Genomic DNA, 22107 nt, shown 5'->3' with positions numbered 1-22107 from the left:
AATTTGGACCGTGCAATAGTGGGAAAGAAGTGAGGAGGGGAACCGGAGAGAAGAATGTTGGCAGATGATGGACAGATGGAGAGGGCAGGGGAGGGGAAAGAGAAGGGGTGCTGGCACCAGTAGGATAAAGAGCGTCACGGTGGCGTAGCAGTTAGCGTAAAGCTAAAACAGTGCCAGCAACCCATGCTGAAGTCCGTTTCTCTCTGCAAGGAGTCTGTGCATTCTCCCCGTGACCACGTGAGTTTTCTGTGGATCTGGTTTTCTCCTACATCGCATAGAAGTTCACGTTAGTCGTTAGTGAGGCGTATTTGGGCATTGGGCCAGAATGGCCTGTACCGTGCTGTGTCTCTAAACAGATGGATAGTTAGTTTATAAATGGATGGATGTGTGGAGAAGACAGAGGGGAATGGCTACCAGAAGCTGGGGAAATAGATGGTCATGACCTCCGGTTGGAAACTAGCAAGTGGAAACTGAGGTGCTCTTCCCTAATCTGTGTCTGGCTCAACTTGGCATTAGAGGAGGTCGTGGACAGACAAATCAGTTTGGGAATGGGAAAACAATTAAAATACCTGGGAGGTCCCAGATGGTATGGTGGACAGAGCAAAGGTGCTCAACGAAGCTATCCTCCAATCTGTGTCCAGTCTCACCAGTGTAGAGGAGTACGATATATGAAACGAAATTAGTTAGATTTTTAGAAATTTAGGAAGTCAAGGATTGCAGTGCTAGAGCAAAAAAGTGCAGGTGAGGACAAGATCAAATGAGTCATGATCTCACCAAATGTTGGAGCATAATAATCTGTGTATTCACCCATTCTTTTTGCCTCTAGCAGATTTGGCACATAAGATACAAGACCATAAGACATAGGAGTAGAATTAGGCCACTTGGCCCATCTTGTCTGTGCTGCCATTCCATCATAACTGATTTATTAACCCCCTCAACCCCGTTCTCTCACTTTCTTCCCATAATCTTTTGACGTCCTTACCAAACAAGAACCTATCAACATCTGCTTTAAATATATCCAATGACTTGACCTCCATCTGTGGCAATGAATTCCACAGAATCACCACCCTTTGACTAAAGAAATTCTTCCTCATCTCTGTTCTAAATGGACATTCCTCTATTTTGAGTCTGTGTCCTCTGGTCCTAGACTCCATCACTATAAGAAACATCCTCTCCATGGGCACTCTATCTGGGCCTTTCAAGTTAATAGTTGATAGAGATAATTGCCTTAAAATAGCAAAATATTGATGAAATATTGCAGATAATACAAAGCTAAACTTCTCTCGTTCAATGTTTCAGATCCTTTTTACCTTGTTGGAACACGGGCCAACCTGTTGATTCTGAATGGACAACCTTGGCTTTGATACAATGGAGGAAACCTTTTCTAATTTCTCTGATTTGACGAGTAGTCCAACCGCTGCTATCAACAAAACCTGTTACTTGAACAAGGGCTTCCAGTTTTACTACCTGCCCATCATGTACATCATCGTCTTTGTCACCGGATTCATCGGCAACAGTGTTGCCCTCTGGATGTTCATATTCCACATGCGACCTTGGAGCAGCATCACCATCTACATGTTCAACCTCGTCCTGGCCGATCTCTTCTATGTCTTCTCCTTGCCCATTCTGATCTTTTACTATTTCAACAAGACAGACTGGATCTTTGGTGAGGTCCTGTGCAAGCTGCAACGGTTTATATTCCACGTCAACTTGTACAGCAGCATCTTGTTCCTCACCTGCATCAGCGTCCATAGGTACACGGGGGTTGTCCATCCTATGAAGTCGCTGGGCAGGCTGAAGAAGAAGTCCGCCATCATCGTCTGCACATGTGTGTGGGTTGCCGTGGCAGTCAGCATCTCCCCGATACTGTACTTCTCCAGAACAGGGCTCAGGAAGAACAAAACCAACACCTGTTATGACACAACGTCAAAAGAACTCCTTCACACATACTTCATCTACAGCATGAGTACCACCTTCTTTGGATTCTGTGTCCCCTTTGCCACCATCTTGGTCTGTTACGGTTTCATAGTGAAGGCGCTGATATCAAATGACATGAAGACTCCTCTACGGGGCAAGTCCGTGCGTCTGGTCATCATTGTGTTGCTGGTCTTCGCCATCTCCTACTTGCCCTTCCACGTGATGAAGAATCTAAACCTTCAGTCCAGACTTTATTACCAAGGGATAGACACGTGCACGTGGAATAATAGGGTGTATGCCATGTACCAGGTGACCAGGGGTCTTGCCAGTCTCAACAGCTGCGTGGACCCCATCCTGTACTTTTTGGCTGGTGACACCTTCAGGAGGAGATTCACCTCTGCTGCCTCTAGGTTTGTGTCCAGGCGAAGTGGGGCCCAACAACCATTCAGGAGTGAAGATAGTCCACTGCAGGCTGTGACAAATATCTCACAAAATGGAGACACTTCCCTATGAACCTGTATTTAGGCAGTGAACTGTGTCATTTTCTCTAGGGTCAGCAGGTACTGTAAGCTATTGCACTTGAGGCTGATGTAATTTCAAAGCATTTGTCTCCATAGGAAATGACGATGAGTGGGGTATTCAGGAATTAAGTGCTCAAGCATGCTGTCCTTACAGAACCACTCTGATTCCAAATCAGTCTCCATTGTGAACCTGAAACTTGAATTTTTTAAAAAAAATTGTTTTGGCATTTGACAAGGTTTTTAATTGTCGCTCCACTTCCTGCTGCATCATGACCCTCCCTCCCTGTCCTAGAGGTACCACCATGGATGCATTTAGAAATGGGCTTTAAAAGGTAAAGAGTTTAAACACCGTCAAATGAGTTGTTTTGCCTCAATGAGCAACACGACCTTAAAATGTGCTGGGGGGCAGCTCACAATTGTCACCATGCTTCCAGTGCCAACATATTGTGCCCACAAATGACTAAAAGTGACTTTTATGTGTTTCTGAAACGTAGGAGGAAACTGGAACACCTGGAGGAAACCCATATGGTTACGGGGAGATTGTACAAACTCCTTACAGATGGTGGAGGGAATTGAACCCTGACCTTCCGAATGCTGTTGCTGCAAAGCGTTACGCTAACTGCTATGCTACTGTGCTGCCCATCGGTCTCATCCAGCAGGAGGTACCAAACCCAGCACTGTCCATCCCCATAAAGTGGCACAGTGCCACTGTCAGTAGAGCTGCTGCCTAACAGCTCCAATAAACCAAGCTAAGTCCTCACCTCTGACGCTGCAGCGTTTGTTCCTTCTCCGTGAAATTAATTCTCCTGCAGCCATTCACACTAGAACAAGGAAGTACAATAGAATCAATGTAAAACCACACACAAAGACGGACAAACAACCAGCATGCAAAATACGACAAACTAACAATGTGCAAAAGAAGACAAGCTGTGCAAATACAAAAAAAAACAAATAGTAATAAAAAATAAGTAAATAAATAATACTGAGAACTTGAGTTATAGAATCCTTCAAAGTGAGTCGGTAGGTTGCAGAATCAGTTCAGTATTGACGTGAGTGAAGTTATCCATGCTGATTCAGGAGCGTGGGGGTTGGAGGTTGTAAATTGTAATAGGGTTGCATGTGACAATGAGAAACAGTTTTTCGATGTTAAATCTGGAAGGCTGCAATGAAACTAGCTGAAGAGTAAGCTACTGTTTTTCAAGCTTATTGGCTCTGGCCCTGAGTACAGTTCTCCACTGAATGCAAATAGACTGTTGGACGTTAAACTACTCTCCACCTGTACCTAACAAAGTGGTCACAGAGTCACTGAGTATACGTTCATCATCTTCTGCTGCTGTAGCAGATCCACTTCAAGATTCAATATGTTGTGTTTTCAGAGATGCTCTTTTGCACTGTTATAACATGGGGTTATTTGAGTTAATGTCGCCAATCTGATCATTCACTTCTGATCTCTGTCATTAACAAGGCATTTTCACGCACAGAGCTGCTGCTCACTGGATGTTGTTTGTTTTACACACCATTCTCTGTAAACTGGATGGGGTGGGGGCCGTCTCCAACGAGATCCAACCAGTAAACAAACTTCGCCTCCTCCAGCGGGATCCTGTACGTCGGTGAGACCTGACGTAGATTGGAAGACTGCTTCACCAAGCATCTATGCTCCATCCGCAAGAACAAGCGGGAACTCCCAGTGGCCACCCATTTTAATTCCACTTACCATTCCCACTCCGATATGTCAATCCATGACCATCTCCACTGTCGTGATGAGGCCACACTTAGGGTGGAGGAACAACACCTTATATTCCATTTGGGTAGCCTCCAACCTGATGGCATGAACATTGATTTCTCAAACTTCTGGTAATACCCTCCCCCCCTTCACCATTTTCCATCCCCTTTTCTCTCTCTCATCTCCTTGCCTGCCCATCGCCTCCCTCTGGTGCTCCTTTCCCCTTTTTCTTTCTTCCATGGCCTTCTGTCTTTTTCACCAATCAACTTCCCAGCTCTTTACTTCATTCCTCCCCCTCCAGGTTTCTCCTATCACCTGGTGGCTCTGTCTCCCCTACCCCAACCCCCCATCTTTCAAATCTACTCCTCAGCTTATTTTTCCCAGTCCTGATGAAGGGTTTTGGCCTGAAATGTCAACTGTACTTTTTTTTTCCAGAGATGCTACTTGGCCTGCTGTGTTCCACCAGCAATTTGTCTGTCTGTATCTTGTTTTACGGCGGTTGGCATCCAGCTTAATGGTGCATTACCGCCAACCAGCAATTTGTGTGTGTTACAAGGAACTTTAAATGCTTAATGACTGTCGTAAACAACAATTAACATGTTCAAGTGCTCTCAAAGGTTCAGAGCCCAGTGCTCTCTGGCGCCCCACACAGGCCAGGAGAACTCATTACACCATCAAGTGTTCCTGGCGTTCCATTTGCTCCATTCCCACATTCCCACCATGGGTCACCCAAATCCTGCATCTGAACCTGAGCCCTCCTTCATCTTACCTGTTTTTGTGACTTACAATCAAAGTATCAACTATTCTTTCCCACCTTTCCATCTCTGCAACTGTTACAATCACTCAGTGTACAAAGTGAATGAATACAAAGCAATTTTTGGCCTCCTCTACAGCTATGATGAGACCACTCTCAGACTGAAAGAACAATACTTCATATTGTGTCCGGGAATGAAAGAACAACACATCATATTCTGGCCAGGTAGCCTCCAACCTGATGGAATGAGTACTGATTTTTTTTAACTTCCAATAATTTCTCCCCATCCCTTTCCCCCCATATCATTCCTCATTCTGGTTCACCTCTTACCACTTCTCATCTCCTCACCAGCCCACGCCCGTCTACCAATCATCCTCAGACATGCCCACCACCTACCTACAGAATCAGAATCAGATTTAATATCACCGCCCTATGCCATGAAATTTTTTGTTATGCTGCAGCAGAACATTGCAATACATAATAATTAAAATTTGTAAGTTACAGTAAGTGTATACATATTAAATAAATTAATAGTACAAAAAGAGAAACAGAAGTAATGAGGTGGTGTTTGTAGGTTCAATGTCCACTCTGAAATCTGATGGCAGAGAGGAAGAAGCTGTTCCCAAATCATGAGTGTGTGCTTTCAGGCTCCTGTGCCTCATCCCTGAGGGTAGCAATGAGGAGAGGGCATGTCCCAGGTGATGGAGGTCCTTAGTGATCGATGCCACATTTATGAAAGCATCGCCCCTCTGAATATGTCATGGATACGGGGGAGGCTAGCGCCCAATATAGAACTGACTTTTAGTAATGGCATCCGTTAGTCTTGCAAGACCATGGATCTGTGCCTGGAAAGTCTTCACTCTCTAGGGCGCAGGCCTGGGCAAGGTTGTATGGAAGACCAGCAGTTGCCCATGCTGCAAGTCTCCCCCCTCCACGACACCAATGTTGTCCAAGGGAAGGGCATTAGGACCCATACAGCTTGGCACCAGTGTGGTCGCAGAGCAATGTGTGATTAAGTGCTTTGCTCAAGGACACAACATGTTGCCTTGGCTGGGGCTCGAATTCACGACCTTTAGGTCGCTAATCCAATGCCTTAACCACTTGGCCACACATCACAACTTTTAAGTAGGGCAATTTACAGTTAGTCTACCGACCTGCACATCTTTAAGGTGCTGGAGGAAGATGGGAAGTTGCAATTCATATTGCGAACGTGCAAAATGTTGTACCTGGATCCTTGGGACTCTGATGCAACAGAGATGACCACTGTGTCACCATAGTCACAGAGTCATAGAGGAACACAGCATAGAAACAGGCCCTTCAACCTCATCTACTTCAGACGTCCTCAGTAATCGGGTGCTAAGATATCAGCAGCCCACCTTACTCTCTATACAAACTTACTATCCACTTAAAGTAAAGGAAATCCTACAATGGGAAGGAAAGTTAGCTTTCGTTTCCCTCAATTCCCACCCCCCATTCAGATATTCAGATTCAAATAGAGTCACACGGTAGCCTAGCGGTTAGAGTAACACCTTGCAGAACTAGCTGCAAAGTTTGGGGTTCAATTTTTGCCACTGTCTGTAAGTGTAGTGACACGTGGCCAGCCCAGCACAATCCTTTCTGATTTGGTTTGATGCAAACTGACGCTTTTCACTGCAACACACACAAGATGCTGGAGGAACTCAGCAGGTCAGGCAGCATCGATGGAAATGATGCGGATTTAGGACTGAGACCCTCCATCAGGTCAGATTTCACTGTATGTTTTGAAGTACGTATGACTAATATGGCTAGTCTTTAATCTTTTATAGACAATCCATAGATAATCTGCACATTAATCCCATTCACTGGCCTTATCTCTACTTTCCCCAGTATCTTTTAATAGTATTATTCTGTCAATCTCAGATTTAAAATATTTTATTGAGTAACCACCACTTCCTTTTGCCAGATCTATATTTTGATCTTGTGTGAAGAAACCTATCCCCGCCCCTCTCCTGAGAGAATGGCCTCTTGATTTTTTTCTTCAGTCAGTCTCATGGCCTTGAAAAGACTGATCAATCTCAGATTCCAATCTTTCATATGTCACCCACCTTCAAAAACCTTTGGCAGGACAGAAGTCTTGATCAATGTCAAAGATGACCTGAGACACTCAGAATTTGAAACTGCTCATTGTTTTCACTGCTGATCCCTCGACGAGGACTGGTTGGTGTTACCTCGATTTATCCTTCCTTAAGTTCACGTCAGTTTCTTGGTCTTACAGACATTGAATGCAGGGTTGTTGTTGATAGACCACTCAATGAGCTGATCTATCTCGCTCCTGTACACCTCCTACTTACCATCTGAAATTCTGTCAACAATAGTTGTGTCAGCGTCAAATTTATAAATGGTGTTTGAGCTGTGCCCAGCCACGCAGTCCTGTGTGTAGACAAAGTAGAGCAGTGGGTTTACTCCTTGAGGTGCGCCAGTGTTGATTATCAGCATTGAGGAGATGATATTTCTGATCTGCACTGACTGTGTTCTCCCGGTGAGGAAGTCAAAAATCCAGTTGTGGATGGAGGTACTGAGACTCAGAATTTGGAGCTTGTTGATTAGAACTGACGGTATGATTGTGTTGAAACCTGAGTTGTAATCAAAAAACAGCAGCCTGATGAAGGTGTTGCTATTGACCAGGTAATCCAAGGCCAAATGGAGAGCCAGTGAGATTGCACTAGCTGTAGACCTATTGTGGCAATAGGCAAATTGCAGTGGGTCCAGGTTCTTTCTTAGGCAGGAGTTGATTCTAGTCAAGACCAATCTCCCAAAGCAGTTCATCGCAGTGGATGTGAGTAACGACTGGGCAGCTCAACCTGCTCTCCTTGGGCACTGTTATGATTCTCACCCTTTAGAGGCAAGTGGGAACCTCCAACTGCATCACTGAGAATGAAGGTGCCCTTGAACACTCCTGCCAGTTGCTTGGCACAGGTTTTTAGTGCTCTACTAGGTACACTGTCTAGGTACACTAGGTACGCCTTGCGAGGTTGCACCCTCTTGAAAGATGTTCTGATGTCTGCTTCTGAGACAGAGGCTACAGGGTCACCAGATGCCTCAAGGATTCACACAGGTGTAGTTTTATTCTCCCTTTCAAAGTATGCATAAAAGGCATTGATTTCATCTGGGTGTGACATCACAGCCGTTCATGATTGTGGGAAATAATGGCCTGCACACCCTGCCAGAGCATCTGATTCCATCTCTAACTTCAATTGGAATTGTTTTCTCACTCCTAATATAGCCTTTCACAGGTCGTACCTGTCCTTCCAGTTTAATTCTGGAGCAAAGGTTCAAAGGTTAATTTTATTTTCAAAGTGTGCATGTAGAATACAATTCTGATATTTGTCTTCTCCAGCTAGCCATGAAATACAGAAAAAACACAAGAGTCGTTGAAAGAAAAGTCATCAGCCCCCCTCCCCTCATGAAAAGGAAAAGAAACAAAACTCGCAAATCCCAACCCTGCCATCCCTTCCCTCGCACAAAAGAACTGACAGATTATCCACACAGAAACGACAGCTGGAATACAAAATCCCAAACCCCCCAACCCCTCCCTTATACAAAAACCAACAGATCATAATCTGTTGCTTGAATTTCCAGCATCTGCAGAATTCCTGTTGTTTGATCATAATCAGAATCATGTTTATTATCACTGGCAGGTGATGTGAAATTTGTTAACTTAGCAGCAGCAGCAGTTCAATGCAATGCATAATATTAACGAGAAAAAAAATAAATCAATTACAGTATAAGTATATTGAATAGATTAAAAAATGTGCTAGAAACAGAAATTCTGTATATTTAAAAAAGTGAGGTTCAATGTCCATTTAGGAATCGGATGACAGAGGGGAAGAAGCTGTTCCTGAATCGCTGAGTGTGCGCCTTCAGGCTTCTGTATCTCCTACATGATGGTAACAGTGAGAAAAGGGCATGCCCAGGGTGTTGGAGGTCCTTAATAATGGTTGCTGCCTTTCTGAGACACCACTCCCTGAAGATGTCCTGGGTACTTTGTAGGCTAGTGCCCGAGATGGAGCTGACTAGATTTACAACCCTCTGCAGCTTCTTTCGGTCCTGTGCAGTAGTCCCCCAACCCCCACCCCCCATACCAGACAGTGATGCAGTCTGTCAGAATGCTCTCCATGGTACATCTGTAGAAGTTTTCGAGTGTATTTGTTGACATGCCAAATCTCTTCAAACTCCTAATGAAGTATAGCCACTGTTTGGCCTTCTTTATAACTACATCAGTATACTGGGACCAGGTTAGATCCCCAGAGATCTTGACACCCAGGAACTTGAAGCTGCTCACTCTCTCCACTTCTGATCGCTCTATGAGGATTGGTATGTGTTCCTTTGTCGTACCCTTCCAGAAGTCCTCAATCAGCTCTTTTGTCTTACTAACGTTGAGTGCCAGGTTGTTGCTGTGGCACCACTCCACTAGTTGGCATATCTCACTCCTGTATACACTCTCATCTCCATCTGAGATTCTACAAAACAATGGTTGTATCATCAGCAAGTTTATAGATGCTATTTGAGCTATGCCTAGCCACACAGTCATGGGTATATAGAGAGTAGATCAGTCAGCTAAGCACACACCCCTGAGGTGTGCCAGTGTTGATGATCAGTGAGGAGGATATGTTACCACTAACTGCACAGATTATGGAATTCCGGTTAGGAAATTGCAGGGGGAGGTACAGAGACCCAGGTTCTGCAACTTCTTACTCAGGATTGTGGGAATGATGGTATTAAATGCCGAGCTATAGTCGATGAACAGCATCCTGACATAGGTGTTTGTGTTGTCCAGGTGGTTTACTGTAAAGCTGTGTGGAGAGCCATTGAGATTGCATCTGCTGTTGACCTGTTATGGTGGTGATAGGCAAATTGCAATGGGTCCAGGCCCTTGCTGAGGCAGGAGTTCAGTCTAGTCATGAGCAACCTCTCAAAGCAGTTCATCACTGTCGATGTGAGTGATACCGGGCGATAGTCATTAAGGCAGCTCACATTATTCTTCTTAGGCACTGGTATAATTGTTGCCTTTATGAAGCAAGTGGGAACAGTGAGAGGTTGAAAATGTCCTTGAATACTCCTGCTAGTTGGTTGGCACAGGTTTTCAGAGCCTTGCCAGGTACTCCCTCTGGGCCTTCCACCTTGCGAGGGTTCACTTTCTTTAAAGACAGCCTTTCATCGGCCTCTGAGACAGGGATCACAGGGTCATCAGGTGCAGCAGGGATCTTCACAGCTGTGATTGTGTTCTTCCTTTCAAAGCAGGCATAGAAGGCCTTGAGTTCATCTGGTAGTGAAGCATTACTGCCTTTGTAGGAAGTAATGTCTTGCAAACCCTGCCAGAGTTACTGTGCATCCAATATTGCCTCCAACTTCATTTGAAATTGTCCCTTCGCCCTTGAAATAGCCCTCTGCAAATCATACCTGGTTTTCTGGTACTGGCGTGGGTTGCCAGCCCTGAATGCCACAGATCTAGCCTTCAGCAGACGACCTACCTCCTACTTTGTCCACGGCTTTTGGTTTAGGAATGTACAGTAAGTCTTTGTAGGCACACACTCATCCACACCTGGAAGACGGCAGCCAGAGCATCAGAATCCCCAAACTCCCAACACCTTCCCTCACAAAAAGAACAGCGGAAACAGCACCAAACCCCTTACCGCCTCTCCCACACAGTAAAACAGATCGTCCACACAGAAAAACCAATAGGAACATCAGATTCCAAATCCCGAACCCCTCCCTTGCACAAAAGCTAACACATCGCCCACCCAGAACCCCAACCCGTCAATCAGGAACGGGAAAGAAAACAGGAAACTGAAGGAGACCAATATAAACTACAGTTCAATAATCACATAAATCTCATCTCAGAATTTCAAAAACATCAGGAGATTAATGTAATTACTGGACTGTAGTTTGGTCTTGAATGCCACAGATCTAGCTATCAGATGACTACAAACTTCCTTGTTTATTCACAGCTTTTGATTTGGGTATGTCCGGTATGTTCTTGGAAGCACACACTCATCCACACAAGTCTAAATGAAAACAATGGCATATTCATTCAGATTCAAAGGTGAATCCTTGAATGTTGTCCAGTCCACCAACTCAACACAGTCCTGTGGGTCCACCTTCCTTAACCAGACCTTAATGGTCTTCACTACTACTGCTACTGTCTGTAGTCTCTGCCCATATGCCAGGTGTAGAAGTTATCGGACTTTTCAAAAGTTTGGGCATGGGGTGGCACGGTAAGCATTCTTGATGGTGGCATAACAGTAGTCAAGTACTGTATCTGTAGAATATTTTGTGTCTCTGTATTTCCCCATTCCTCTTCAACAACCAGTGATTTCCCGGACCGTTTTAAGTACTTTAATTATTTTACTTCCTGAATGCAGGAATACATTTAGTGTAACCTCATAATTTAACAGTGTTCGTCCATTTGTCTTGCTGGTAAAAGAAGAGTAGTGTGGTCAGTGATGTCCATCATGTTGGGTACAGAAGAGGAAATCTTATTAGGTACACCTGCTCATTGATGTGAATATCTAATCAGTCGCTGAGTTCATAAAAGTAATGCAGACATGATCAGGAGGTTCAATTGTTGTTCAGAATGGGGAAGAAATGTGATCTAAGTGACTTTGACTGTGGAATGATTGTTGGTGCCAGATGGGGTGGTTTGAATATCTCAGAGTCTGCTGATCTCCTAGGATATTCACACGCAACAGTCTCTGGAATTTACAGAGGATGGTGCAAAAAACAAACAAGAAAAAGATCAGTGAGGGGCAGTTGTTGTTAATGAGGGAGGCTGGACTAGTTCATGCTGACAGGAAAGCGACAGTAGCACAAGATTCATAATTGTTTAATGTCATTTACAGTACACTAGTGTAAAGGAGAATTCAGTAACAGCTACTCATAACCACATGTTACAACAGTGGTGTGCAGAAAAGCATCTCTGAATGCACAACACATTGAACCTGAAGTGGATGGGCTACACAGTAGAAGACCACAATTGTGCACTCAGTGGCCACTTTATTAGGTACAAGATATATCTAATAAAGTGGCCACTGATTGTACTCATTTTCCAAGGAAACAGAACTAAAACCTGGAGGATATTGGTTAAATGTTGGGGGGAGGGGGGAAGGAGAAGATTTGGAAGGGACTTGGGCAACCTCTTCACACAGTGGGGGTCGCATATATGGATCAACCTGTCTGAGGAAGTAGTTGAGGCAGATGCAATAACAACATTTGAAAAACATTTGGATAAGTATTGTACAAGTGTAGGAGGGACTGGAAGAGATATGGACCAAATGTGGAAACAGTAGTTAGCAGGGACAAGTTGGGCTGAAAGGCCTGTTTTCATAGTCATAGTCATACTTTATTGATCCCAGGGGGAAACTGGTTTTTGTTACAGTTGCACCATAAATAATAAATAGCAATAGAATCATAAATAGTTAAATAGTAATATGTAAATTATGCCAGTAAATTGTGAACTAAGTCCAGGACCAGCCTATCAGCACAGGGTATCTGACCCTCCAAGGGAGGAGTTGTAAAGTTTGATGGCCACAGGCAGGAATGACTTCCTATGATGCTCTGTGTTGCATCTTGGAGGAATGAGTCTCTGGCTGAATGTACTCCTGTGCCCACCCAGTACATTATGTAGTGGATGGGAGACATTGTCCAAGATGGCATGCAACTTAGACAGCATCCTCTTTTCAGACACCACCGTGAAAGAGTCCAGTTCCATCCCCACAACATCACTGGCCTTACGAATAAATTTGTTGATTCTGTTGGTGTCTGCTACCCTCAGCCAACTACCCCAGCACACAACAGCAAACATGATAGCACTGGCCACCACAGACTCGTAGAACATCCTCAGCATCGTCCAGCAGATGTTAAAGGACCTCAGTCTCCTCAGGAAATAGAGACGGCTCTGACCCTTCTTGTAGACAGCCTCAGTGTTCTTTGACCAGTCCAGTTTATTGTCAATTCGTATCCCCAGGTAATTCATGCTGTATTACTCTATGACTGGGCACAGAGGCTATCTCCTGCTCATATTTTCTTGTGTCCTCCTGCTCTGTGACATGTGAAGATCTTCCCTAGTTCTGGCCTCATGCTCAAACCTGATTTGGATCACTCTACACCAGGATGACATACCTTGCCTTTCCTTTATCCTGTAATTCCCTCTCAAACTCTTGTTTCCCCTGGTGTTGCTTGAAACTCACCTCTTAGACAAGACTTTTGGTTGTCGTTCTGGAGTCTCGGGTGGTTCACTGTCAGAATCAAAGAACTTTAGATGGATAATGTTTTGGTTCAAGGTGTTGTAAAGTTTTAGAACATAGAACAGTACAGCACAGGCTTTTCAACCCATGATGCTCTGCCAAACCTTTAACCTACACCAATATTAATCAAATCCACATAACCAATCATTCTTCTTCCACCCATGTGTCTATCTAAGACTCTTGAATGTCCCTAATGTATCTTCTTCTTCCACCACCTTTAGCTGCAAGTTCCAGGGAACCACTACTCTGTAAAAAAACCTATGTCTGACATCCCCCAAATATTCCTCCAATCACTTTAAAATTATGCCCCTTATATTACCCATCTCAGCCTTAGGACATATGTGCTGGCTGTCCATTCTATCAATGCCCCATCATCTTATACACTTCTATCAAGTTACCTCTCATCCTCCTTCACTCTAAAGAGAAACGGTCTAACTTGCTTAATCTTTCCTCATAAGACATGTTCTCTAATCCAGGCAGCATCCTGGTAAATCTCCTCTGCACCCTCTCCAAAGAAACCTCATCTTTCTTTTCATGAGGCTACCAGAAATTAACACAATACACCAGTCCTGCTGAAGGGTTTTGACCTGAAACATCGACTGTACTCTTTTCCATAGATGCTGTCTGACCTGCTGTTCCTCTAGCATTTTGTGTGTGTTGCTTGGATTTCCAGCATCAGCAGATTTTCTCGTGCTTACAGTATGCCAAGTGTGGTTGAACCTGGATTTTATAGAGCTACAACATTTCCTCATGGCTCTTGAACTCAATCCCCCATCTAATGAAGGCCAACACACAATATGCTTGTGTAACCACCCTATCAACTTGCGTAGTAGCTTTGAGGGATCTATGGCCAAAGACCCCAAGAAACCTCTGGATCTCCACTTTTGCTGTATTACTGGCTATATTATGTGACCAATGTGCCAGCATTCTACCTGGGGTCTGAGTGGAGTTGAGCCGCTGGCAGAGGGGTTGGAGTTGGATGTATGATTGGAGATTTGGAGGGACGAGGGAAGTGAATAGTTAGTGGGAAACAGTTTGTCAATCAGAATCAGGTCTACTACCTCTGATGCAAGTCATGAAATCTGTTGTTTTGCAGCAGCAGTATCGGGCAAGCATAACAAATTACTATAAATCACAATAAAAGTAAAACATAAAGAGTGCAAGAAAGGAATAATGAGGCAATGTTCACACGTTCATGAACAATTTAGAGATCCAATGGCAGAGGGGAAGAAGCTGTTTCTAAAATATTGAGCACATATCTTCAGGCTCCTGTACCTCTTCCTTGATAGGGAGAGCGGGGTATGTCCTGGGTGATTATGGTCATTAATGATGGATGCCATAGTCTTGAAGCATTGCCTTTGGAAGAACCTGGGCAAGCACTTGTTTGTTCATTGTTTACCGTGTCATACGACGTGGGCGATCATGGTCCTTCCATCACCATGATTGTTCTTGGCAAATTTTTCTACAGAAGTGGTTTGCCATTGCCTCCTTCTGTGTAGTGTCTTTACAAGATGGGTGACCCCAACCATTATCAATACTCTTCAGAGATTGTCTACGTCCGTGGTCGCATAACCAGGACTTATGATATGCACCAGCTGCTGATACGACCCATCCTCTCCTGCTTCCATGGCTTCATGTGACCCTGTTTGGGAGGGCTAAGCAAGTGTTACCACCTCGCCCAAGGGCGACCTGCAGGCTAACAGAGGGAAGGAGCGACTTACACCTCCTTTGGTAGAGACGCATCACCCTGCCACCCAAGGGCAAACACTAGCCTAATGCTATAACTGTTATCCCCCCCCCCCACCACACCCCACCTTCCCCCAGACTACTTCGAGTCAAATGCCTTCCTTTCACTGAGGCACTAAGAAAATTCCAGAAACACGCAGTGGGTTAGGCCCCATCTGTGAGAAGAGAAACAGCAGTGATGTTTCAGCTTGAAGACCCTAGATCTGAATCTTTGACCTGAAACCTTGGCTTGGTTTCTCTTCCCGCAGCTGCTGCCAGTCCCCCTGAAAGAACGCAGCATCTATGGAGGGAAATAAACAGCCAACATTTCGGGCCGAGATCTTTCATCAGGACTCCCTGCTGGAGTGTTGCCAGCATATCCAGATTTTCTTTCAGATTTGCAGTATCTGCATGATTTTTGATTGGCATTGACACGAGCAAAGTGAAAAGGAGTAAACTTACAAATACCCGGAGAGTTAACCTAGCATGGATCGAATGCTGTGTAAAAAATTACTGGCCAGTACCTGATGATACTCATTTCGCCAAATTATACGGCACAGCCGTTTTGTAACCAACTGATGTGAGATTGAGTCTTGGGTCCAGACATTGCTGAACTTAGTGGCAACTCAGACTTTATCACTTTGGTTTGATGTATTAAAAAGTTCTAATTACAAAAGCTTTATGAGGAAAGGTTGAGAGAGCTAGGGCTTTTTAATGTTCAAAATTCAAAGTAACCATATGCAACCCTAAGATTCATTTTGCTTGTGGTTCTACAGAATAAATAACCAAGAAGCACATTAGAATTAATGAAAGACCACACCTAACAGAACGGACAACAATGTTCAAAAAAACAAGTGGAGTGAATGCAAATAAAAAAGAAAAAAAAGAAATAATAACAATAAAAGAATTAAGCAATAAATATTGAGAAGTGTTTGGCCCATAACCTTCTCAACCTTTCCAATCCATGTACCTGTCTAACTGCCTTTCAAAAATTACAATTGTACTTGCCAACCACTTCCTCTCAAACCATATCCATATATGCTTGTTCCACAAACTGTATATACCTACTTTTGCTTAATAAAATTCTGCTCCTCTAGTTCCTATTAAATCTCTCCCCTTTCACCTTTAACCTATGCTCTTTAGTTCTTGATTCCCTAACCCTGAGAAAAGGACAGAGTCCATTCACCTTAATTCTGCTGCATATGACTTTAAATACCTGTATAGGATTACCTCTCAGTCTCCTATGCTCTAAGCAACAACGTCTTAGCCTGTCCAACCTCTCCATATATCTCTGTCCTTCAAATCCTGGTAAAATCCTTGTACAATTTTCTGCATTTTTTCAGTATAATGATATCTTTCCCATAGCAGGGCAACCCAAACAGAGCAGAATTTTCCAAGTCCAGCTTCACCATTGTCCTGAACAGCTGCAGATTTCACTAGGCTAGGATACATGGCCAGTTGGTATCATGTTTACTTGCTTTGATTTCATTCCTCTCACATCCCATTCTTTGAAATGTGGATCATTCTGGCAAGGCCATTGTTTATCATCCATTCCAGTTTCCTTTGGAAATTTCTAGTGATCTTTGTCCTTGGGCCACTGCAGTGGAGTCACTCATCAGACCTATAGACATAGTCATACTCCACGGAAACAGACTGTTCAGCCCAATGTTCATGCCCACTGTGAGATTGTGTGAGCTAGTCCCATCTACCTGTGTGTGGCCCACAGTCCTTCAAGTATCCCCTATCCATGTACTTATCTGAATGGTTTTTCAATATTGCTAATGTGTCCAACCCAATCACTACCTCTTGTAGCACACACCAAATACAGACCACCCTCTGTGTGAAGAATATGACTTGAATTCCCTTTTAAATCTCTCAACTCTGACCTTATACCTATAGTCTCTTGTATAGGCAATGTGCTTTCACCCCCTTTCTTTGCTCCTCAAGATCTTATACACCTTTATCAGGTCACTCCACTCCCATTTTCCTACATTCCAGGAAGTAAAGTCCTGATGTTCTTTGGAGATGGAAAGGATGGTCGATGGTATTCTCCAAAGTAACTTAAGTGAACCAGATACGTTTTATAAATAAGAAAAAGAAGTCTTTTCTAACTTGCAGATTTCCACTTTCCAATTAGCAGTATTGGATTCTTAATCAGTTCAAAGGACTAAGTGACTCATTCTGGCTTCTTAATCATTCTTACTGCATGTTATCAGATTTCAATTAAACTATCTTCCAATTCCTAAGAGCAAAATGAAAGTGAAATTTATTATCAAAATGGAATGTAGAAAGTTGCACAGATTACAGGCCCTTTGTCCCATGAAGTTGTGTCAGCCTTTAATTTACACTAAGATCAATTTAACCTTTTCTTCCTTCAAATCCCTCTATCATGCCTGCACCTACCTAAGAGTTTCTTAAATACCTCTAATGTACCTACCTCTACCACCAACTCTGGCAAGGCGTTCTCTGCACCCACCACTCTGTGTGTGAAGAACTTAGCTCTGATATCCCGTTATACTTTCCTCCAATCACCTTTAAGTTATGCTTCCTGTGGGAAAAAGTTTCTGGCTATCAACTCAATCTGTGGTTCTTATCATCTTGAACTCCTCTCTGAAGTCATCTCTCATCTTCCTTCAGTCCAAAGAGAGGAACTGGCTCAACCTCTCTTCATAAGGCATACCTCTCACCCAGGCAGCGTCCTTGTAAATCTCCTCTACACCCTGCCTAAAGCTTCCACATCCTTCCTATAATCAGGTGAACAGAACTGAATACAGTATTCCAACACAACAAACCCAAAATGCTGGAGGAACTCTGTGCTGGAAAGGCAGCATCTATGGAAATGAATAAGCAGTTGATGTTTCAGGCCGAGACCCTTCTTCACGACTGAAAAGGAAGAGGGAAATTGCCACAGTAAAAAGGTGGGGGGAAGAGAAGGAGGATAGCTGGAAGGTGATAGGTGAAGCCAGGTGGGTGGGAAAGATAAAAGGCTGGAGAGGAAGGAATCTGATAGGAGAGGAGAGTGGACCATAGGAAAGGGGAGTGTGATCTAATCAGAGTTTTATAGAGCTACAGCATTATCTCATGGCTTTTGAACTCAATCCCCCTGACAACTGAAGGCTAACATATCATATATCTGCTGAACAAGCCTGTCAATTTGCTCGGCAACTTTGAGGGATCTGTTAATGTGGAGCCCAAGAAATCTGTCATTAGCCCTGTATCCTTTCTTCAAATTCGACCTTCCAAATTGAATCTGTATTCCAAAATATGAATATTTTACCATATACTACCTCGAAATTCATTTTCTTGCTGGCACTTACAGGTAAATAAAGAAATACTATAGAATTTACAAAAAAAAACCTCTACATAACCAAAGGCTGACAAACGACCAAAGTGAAAAAGAAGACAAACTGTGCTAATGAAAAAAAATAATACTGAGAACGTGAGCTTCGGAGTCCTTAAAAGTGGATCCATAGTTGTGAAATCAGTTCAGTGTTGAGGAAAGTGAAGTTATCCATTCTGGTTCAAGAGCCTGATAGTTGAAGGGTAATATCTATTCCTGAATCTGGTGGTATGGGATGAAATGCTTCTGTACCTCCTTCCTGATGATACCACTGAGACGAGGGCATGGTCTGGATGGTTTGGGTCCTTGATTTTGGATGTTGCTCTCTTGTAGCAGTGCCCCTTTTCAAATCCCTTACTCACTCTTCCTTCAGTTAGTCCTGACGAAGGGTCTCGGCCTGAAACGTCGACTGCGCCTCTTCCTATAGATGCTGCTTGGCCTGCTGCGTTCACCAGCAACTTTGATGTGTGTTGCTTGAATTTCCAGCATCTGCAGAATTCCTGTTGTTCCCCATTTAAATGTACTCAGTTATCCTCAGTTAATCATTGGATCAGCAACTTAAGGCAGAGAGGTCAGTAATTCGTCATCGCCAACAAACCATACCCACAATGCTCGACAAAACCACAGCTAAACAGAATGTACCAAGCAGCAAAGCAGCAATAGTGAAACAAATTTCCGCTCACCCTCCCGGGCACAGCCACGCACATATACAGTCCTTTGACTCCAGGAAAGGCTACCTTCTTCAGCCTCCTGCTAACTTGTGGATTCACAAACACTGAGCTGCAATTTCCCCGGCAGATTTGCAGAGCTAGGCTCTGGTCATCGGGCCTTGACTTCTGGACTTCCAATCAACCTCCAGCCTTCCACCTGGCCTTCAGTTGACCTTTGGGTTTCAACCCACACTTCCAATTGACCTTCAGTCTTTGATCTTTGGTATTGACCCACCAGCACTTTCTTGGCAACTAGCGGCGGGCAATTAAATGCTGGCTCAGCCTGCAAAGTCCACACCCCATTCAATTGGAGACTCAACACTACAGATGCTAGAAGTGGTTCAAAAGTTCAAAGTATATTTTATTATCAAAGTACATATAGGTCTCCATATACAACCCTGAGAATTATTTTCTTGAGGCCATACTCAATAAATCCATTATAGGATAATAATCGTAACAGAATCAATTGAAGACTGCACCAACCTGGACTTTTAACCAGAGTGCAGAAAGCAACAAACTGTGCAAATACAGGAAGAAGAAATAATAATAATAAACAAATAAGCAATAAATATTGACAACATGAGATTAAGAGTCCTTCAAAGTGTGACAAATTGTTGCAGTAACATTTCAATGATGGGTCAGGTGAAGTTGAGTGAAGTTGTCCCCTTTGGTTCAGGAGCCTGATGGTTGAAGGGTAATAACTGTTCCTGAACCTGGTGGTGTGAGTCCTGAGGCTCCTGTACCTTCTTCCTCTTGGCAGCAGCAAGAAGAGAGCATATCTTATGTGGTGGAAGTCTCTGATGATGGATGCTGCTTCTGTCCAATGGTATTTCATGTAGATGTGCTCAATGGTTGGGAGGGCTTCACCCGTGATAGACTGGGCCACATCCATTATTTTTTATAGGGTTTTCCAGTCAAGGGCATTGGTGTTTCTATACGAAGCTGTGATGCAGCCAGTCAATGCACTCTGCACCACACAATAGACAATAGACAATAGACTATAGGTGCAGGAGTAGGCCATTCGGCCCTTCGAGCCAGCACCGCCATTCCCTGTGATCATGGCTATCTACACATCTACAGAAGTTTGTCAAAGTTTAGATGTCATGCCGAATCTCTGCAAACTCCTAAGAAAGTAGAGGTGGTGCTATGCTGTCTTTGTGATTGCACTTATGTGCTGGGCCCAGGGCAGGTCCGCTGATATAATAACACACAAGAACTTAAGGTTGTTAACCCTCTCCACCTCTGATCCTCCAATGAGGACTGGCTCATGGACCTTTGATTTCCTTCCCCCGAAATCAAGAGTCGGTTCCTTGGTCTTGCTGACATTGAGTGAGAGGTTGTTGTTATGAAATCATTCAGCCAGATTTTCACTCTCCCTCCAATATGCTGATACATCACCACTTTTGATTCAGCCTACAACAGCGGTGTCATCGCACACTTGAATATGGCATTGGAGCCACACAGAGATAAGTTTAAAGCGAGTAGGGGATTAAGCACACAGTCTTGTAGTGTAACTGTGCTGATGGACATTATGGAGATGTTGTTGCCAGTCTGAACTGACTGGGGTCTACAAGTGAAGGAAATTAAGGGTCCAGTTGCTCAAAGAGATATTGAGGTCAAGGTCTTGGAGCTTATTGATTGGTTTTGAGGTGACGACGTTATTGAATGCTGAGCTGAAGTTGTTAAAGAGCATCCTGATATATGTATCATAAGACCACAAGATATAGGAACAGAATTGGGCCATTTGGCCCGTCGAGTCTGCTCCACTATTTCATCATGGCTGATCCTGTATTTCTCTCAACCCCTGAATCCCTTCATGCCCTGACCAATCAAGAATCTATCAATCTCTGCCTTAAATATTCGTAAAGACTTGCCCTTCACGGCCACCTGTGGCAAGAAACCCCACAGATTCACCACTCTCTGGCTAAAGAAATTCCTCCTCATCTCTGTTTTGAAAGGACACCCCTCTATTCTGAGGCTGTGTCTTCTGGTCCTAGACTCCCCCACCACAGGAAATATCCTCTCCACATCCACTCCTTCATGGCCTTTCACTATTCGACTGACTTCACTTAGGTCACCCTAACTTTCAATTGTCACGTGTACCAAGGTACAGTGAAAAGCTTTTGTTTACCTGCCATCCAGATAGACCATTCCATACATATGTACATTGAGGTAGTAGTAAAGAACAACAGGATACAGTATATAGTTTTACAATGGTAGAGAAAGTGCAGTGCAGGTAGACAAATAAAGTTCAAGGGTCATGAGAACTGAGAGATCAAGAGTTGATCTATTAATGTATGAGAGGTCCACTTAGGGGTGTAGATTGGGTGAACCAAATTGGTAAAGGTGCTGAGGAAGAGGATTTCTTGGAATGTATGCGGGATGGTTTTTTGAACCAACATGTCGAGGAACCAACTAGAGAGCAGGCTATTCTGGACTGGGTTTTGAGCAATGAGGAAGGGTTAATGAGCGATCTTGTCGTGAGAGGCCCCTTGGGTAAGAGTGACCATAATATGGTGGAATTCTTCATTAAGATGGAGAGTGACATAGTTAATTCAGAAACAAAGGTTCTGAACTTGAAGAGGGGTAACTTTGAAGGTATGAGACGTGAATTAGCTAAGATAGACTGGCAAATGACACTTAAAGGATTGACGGTGGATATGCAATGGCAAGCATTTAAAGGTTGCATGGATGAACTACAACAATTGTTCATCCCAGTTTGGCAAAAGAATAAATCAAGGAAGGTAGTGCACCCGTGGCTGACAAGAGAAATTAGGGATAGTATCAATTCCAAAGAAGAAGCATACAAATTAGCAGGAGAAAGTGGCTCACCTGAGGACTGGGAGAAATTCAGAGTTCAGCAGAGGAGGACAAAGGGCTTAATTAGGAAGGGGAAAAAAGATTATGAGAGAAAACTGGCAGGGAGCATAAAAACAGACTGTAAAAGCTTTTATAGATATGTAAAAAGGAAAAGACTGGTAAAGACAAATGTAGGTCCCCTGCAGACAGAAACAGGTGAATTGATTATGGGAAGCAAGGACATGGCAGACCAATTGAATAATTACTTTGGTTCTGTCTTCACTAAGGAGGACATAAATAATCTTCCAGAAATAGTAAGGGACAGAGGGTCCAGTG

The 22107-nt window shown here is 43.7% G+C and overlaps 1 protein-coding gene across 2 annotated transcripts in view; it reads left to right on the top strand.

Annotated features, from left to right (window-relative positions):
- LOC134345133 (P2Y purinoceptor 1-like) overlaps positions 1 to 21474 on the top strand; it is an 83420-nt gene extending 61946 nt beyond the window's left edge. For both annotated transcript variants that reach the window (XM_063045317.1, XM_063045318.1), the window contains one exon: positions 1300 to 21474. In XM_063045317.1, the coding sequence (XP_062901387.1) occupies positions 1345 to 2430 (1086 nt within the window). In that variant the 5' untranslated portion in view covers positions 1300 to 1344 and the 3' untranslated portion in view covers positions 2431 to 21474. The remainder of the gene's footprint in view (positions 1 to 1299) is intronic.
- The last annotated feature ends 633 nt before the right edge of the window (positions 21475 to 22107 follow it).

The sequence above is a fragment of the Mobula hypostoma genome, chromosome 4 (assembly GCF_963921235.1).
Source record: "Mobula hypostoma chromosome 4, sMobHyp1.1, whole genome shotgun sequence".
Classification (NCBI taxonomy): Eukaryota; Metazoa; Chordata; class Chondrichthyes; order Myliobatiformes; family Myliobatidae; genus Mobula; species Mobula hypostoma.
This window is presented reverse-complemented; position numbering and strand designations above follow the sequence as displayed.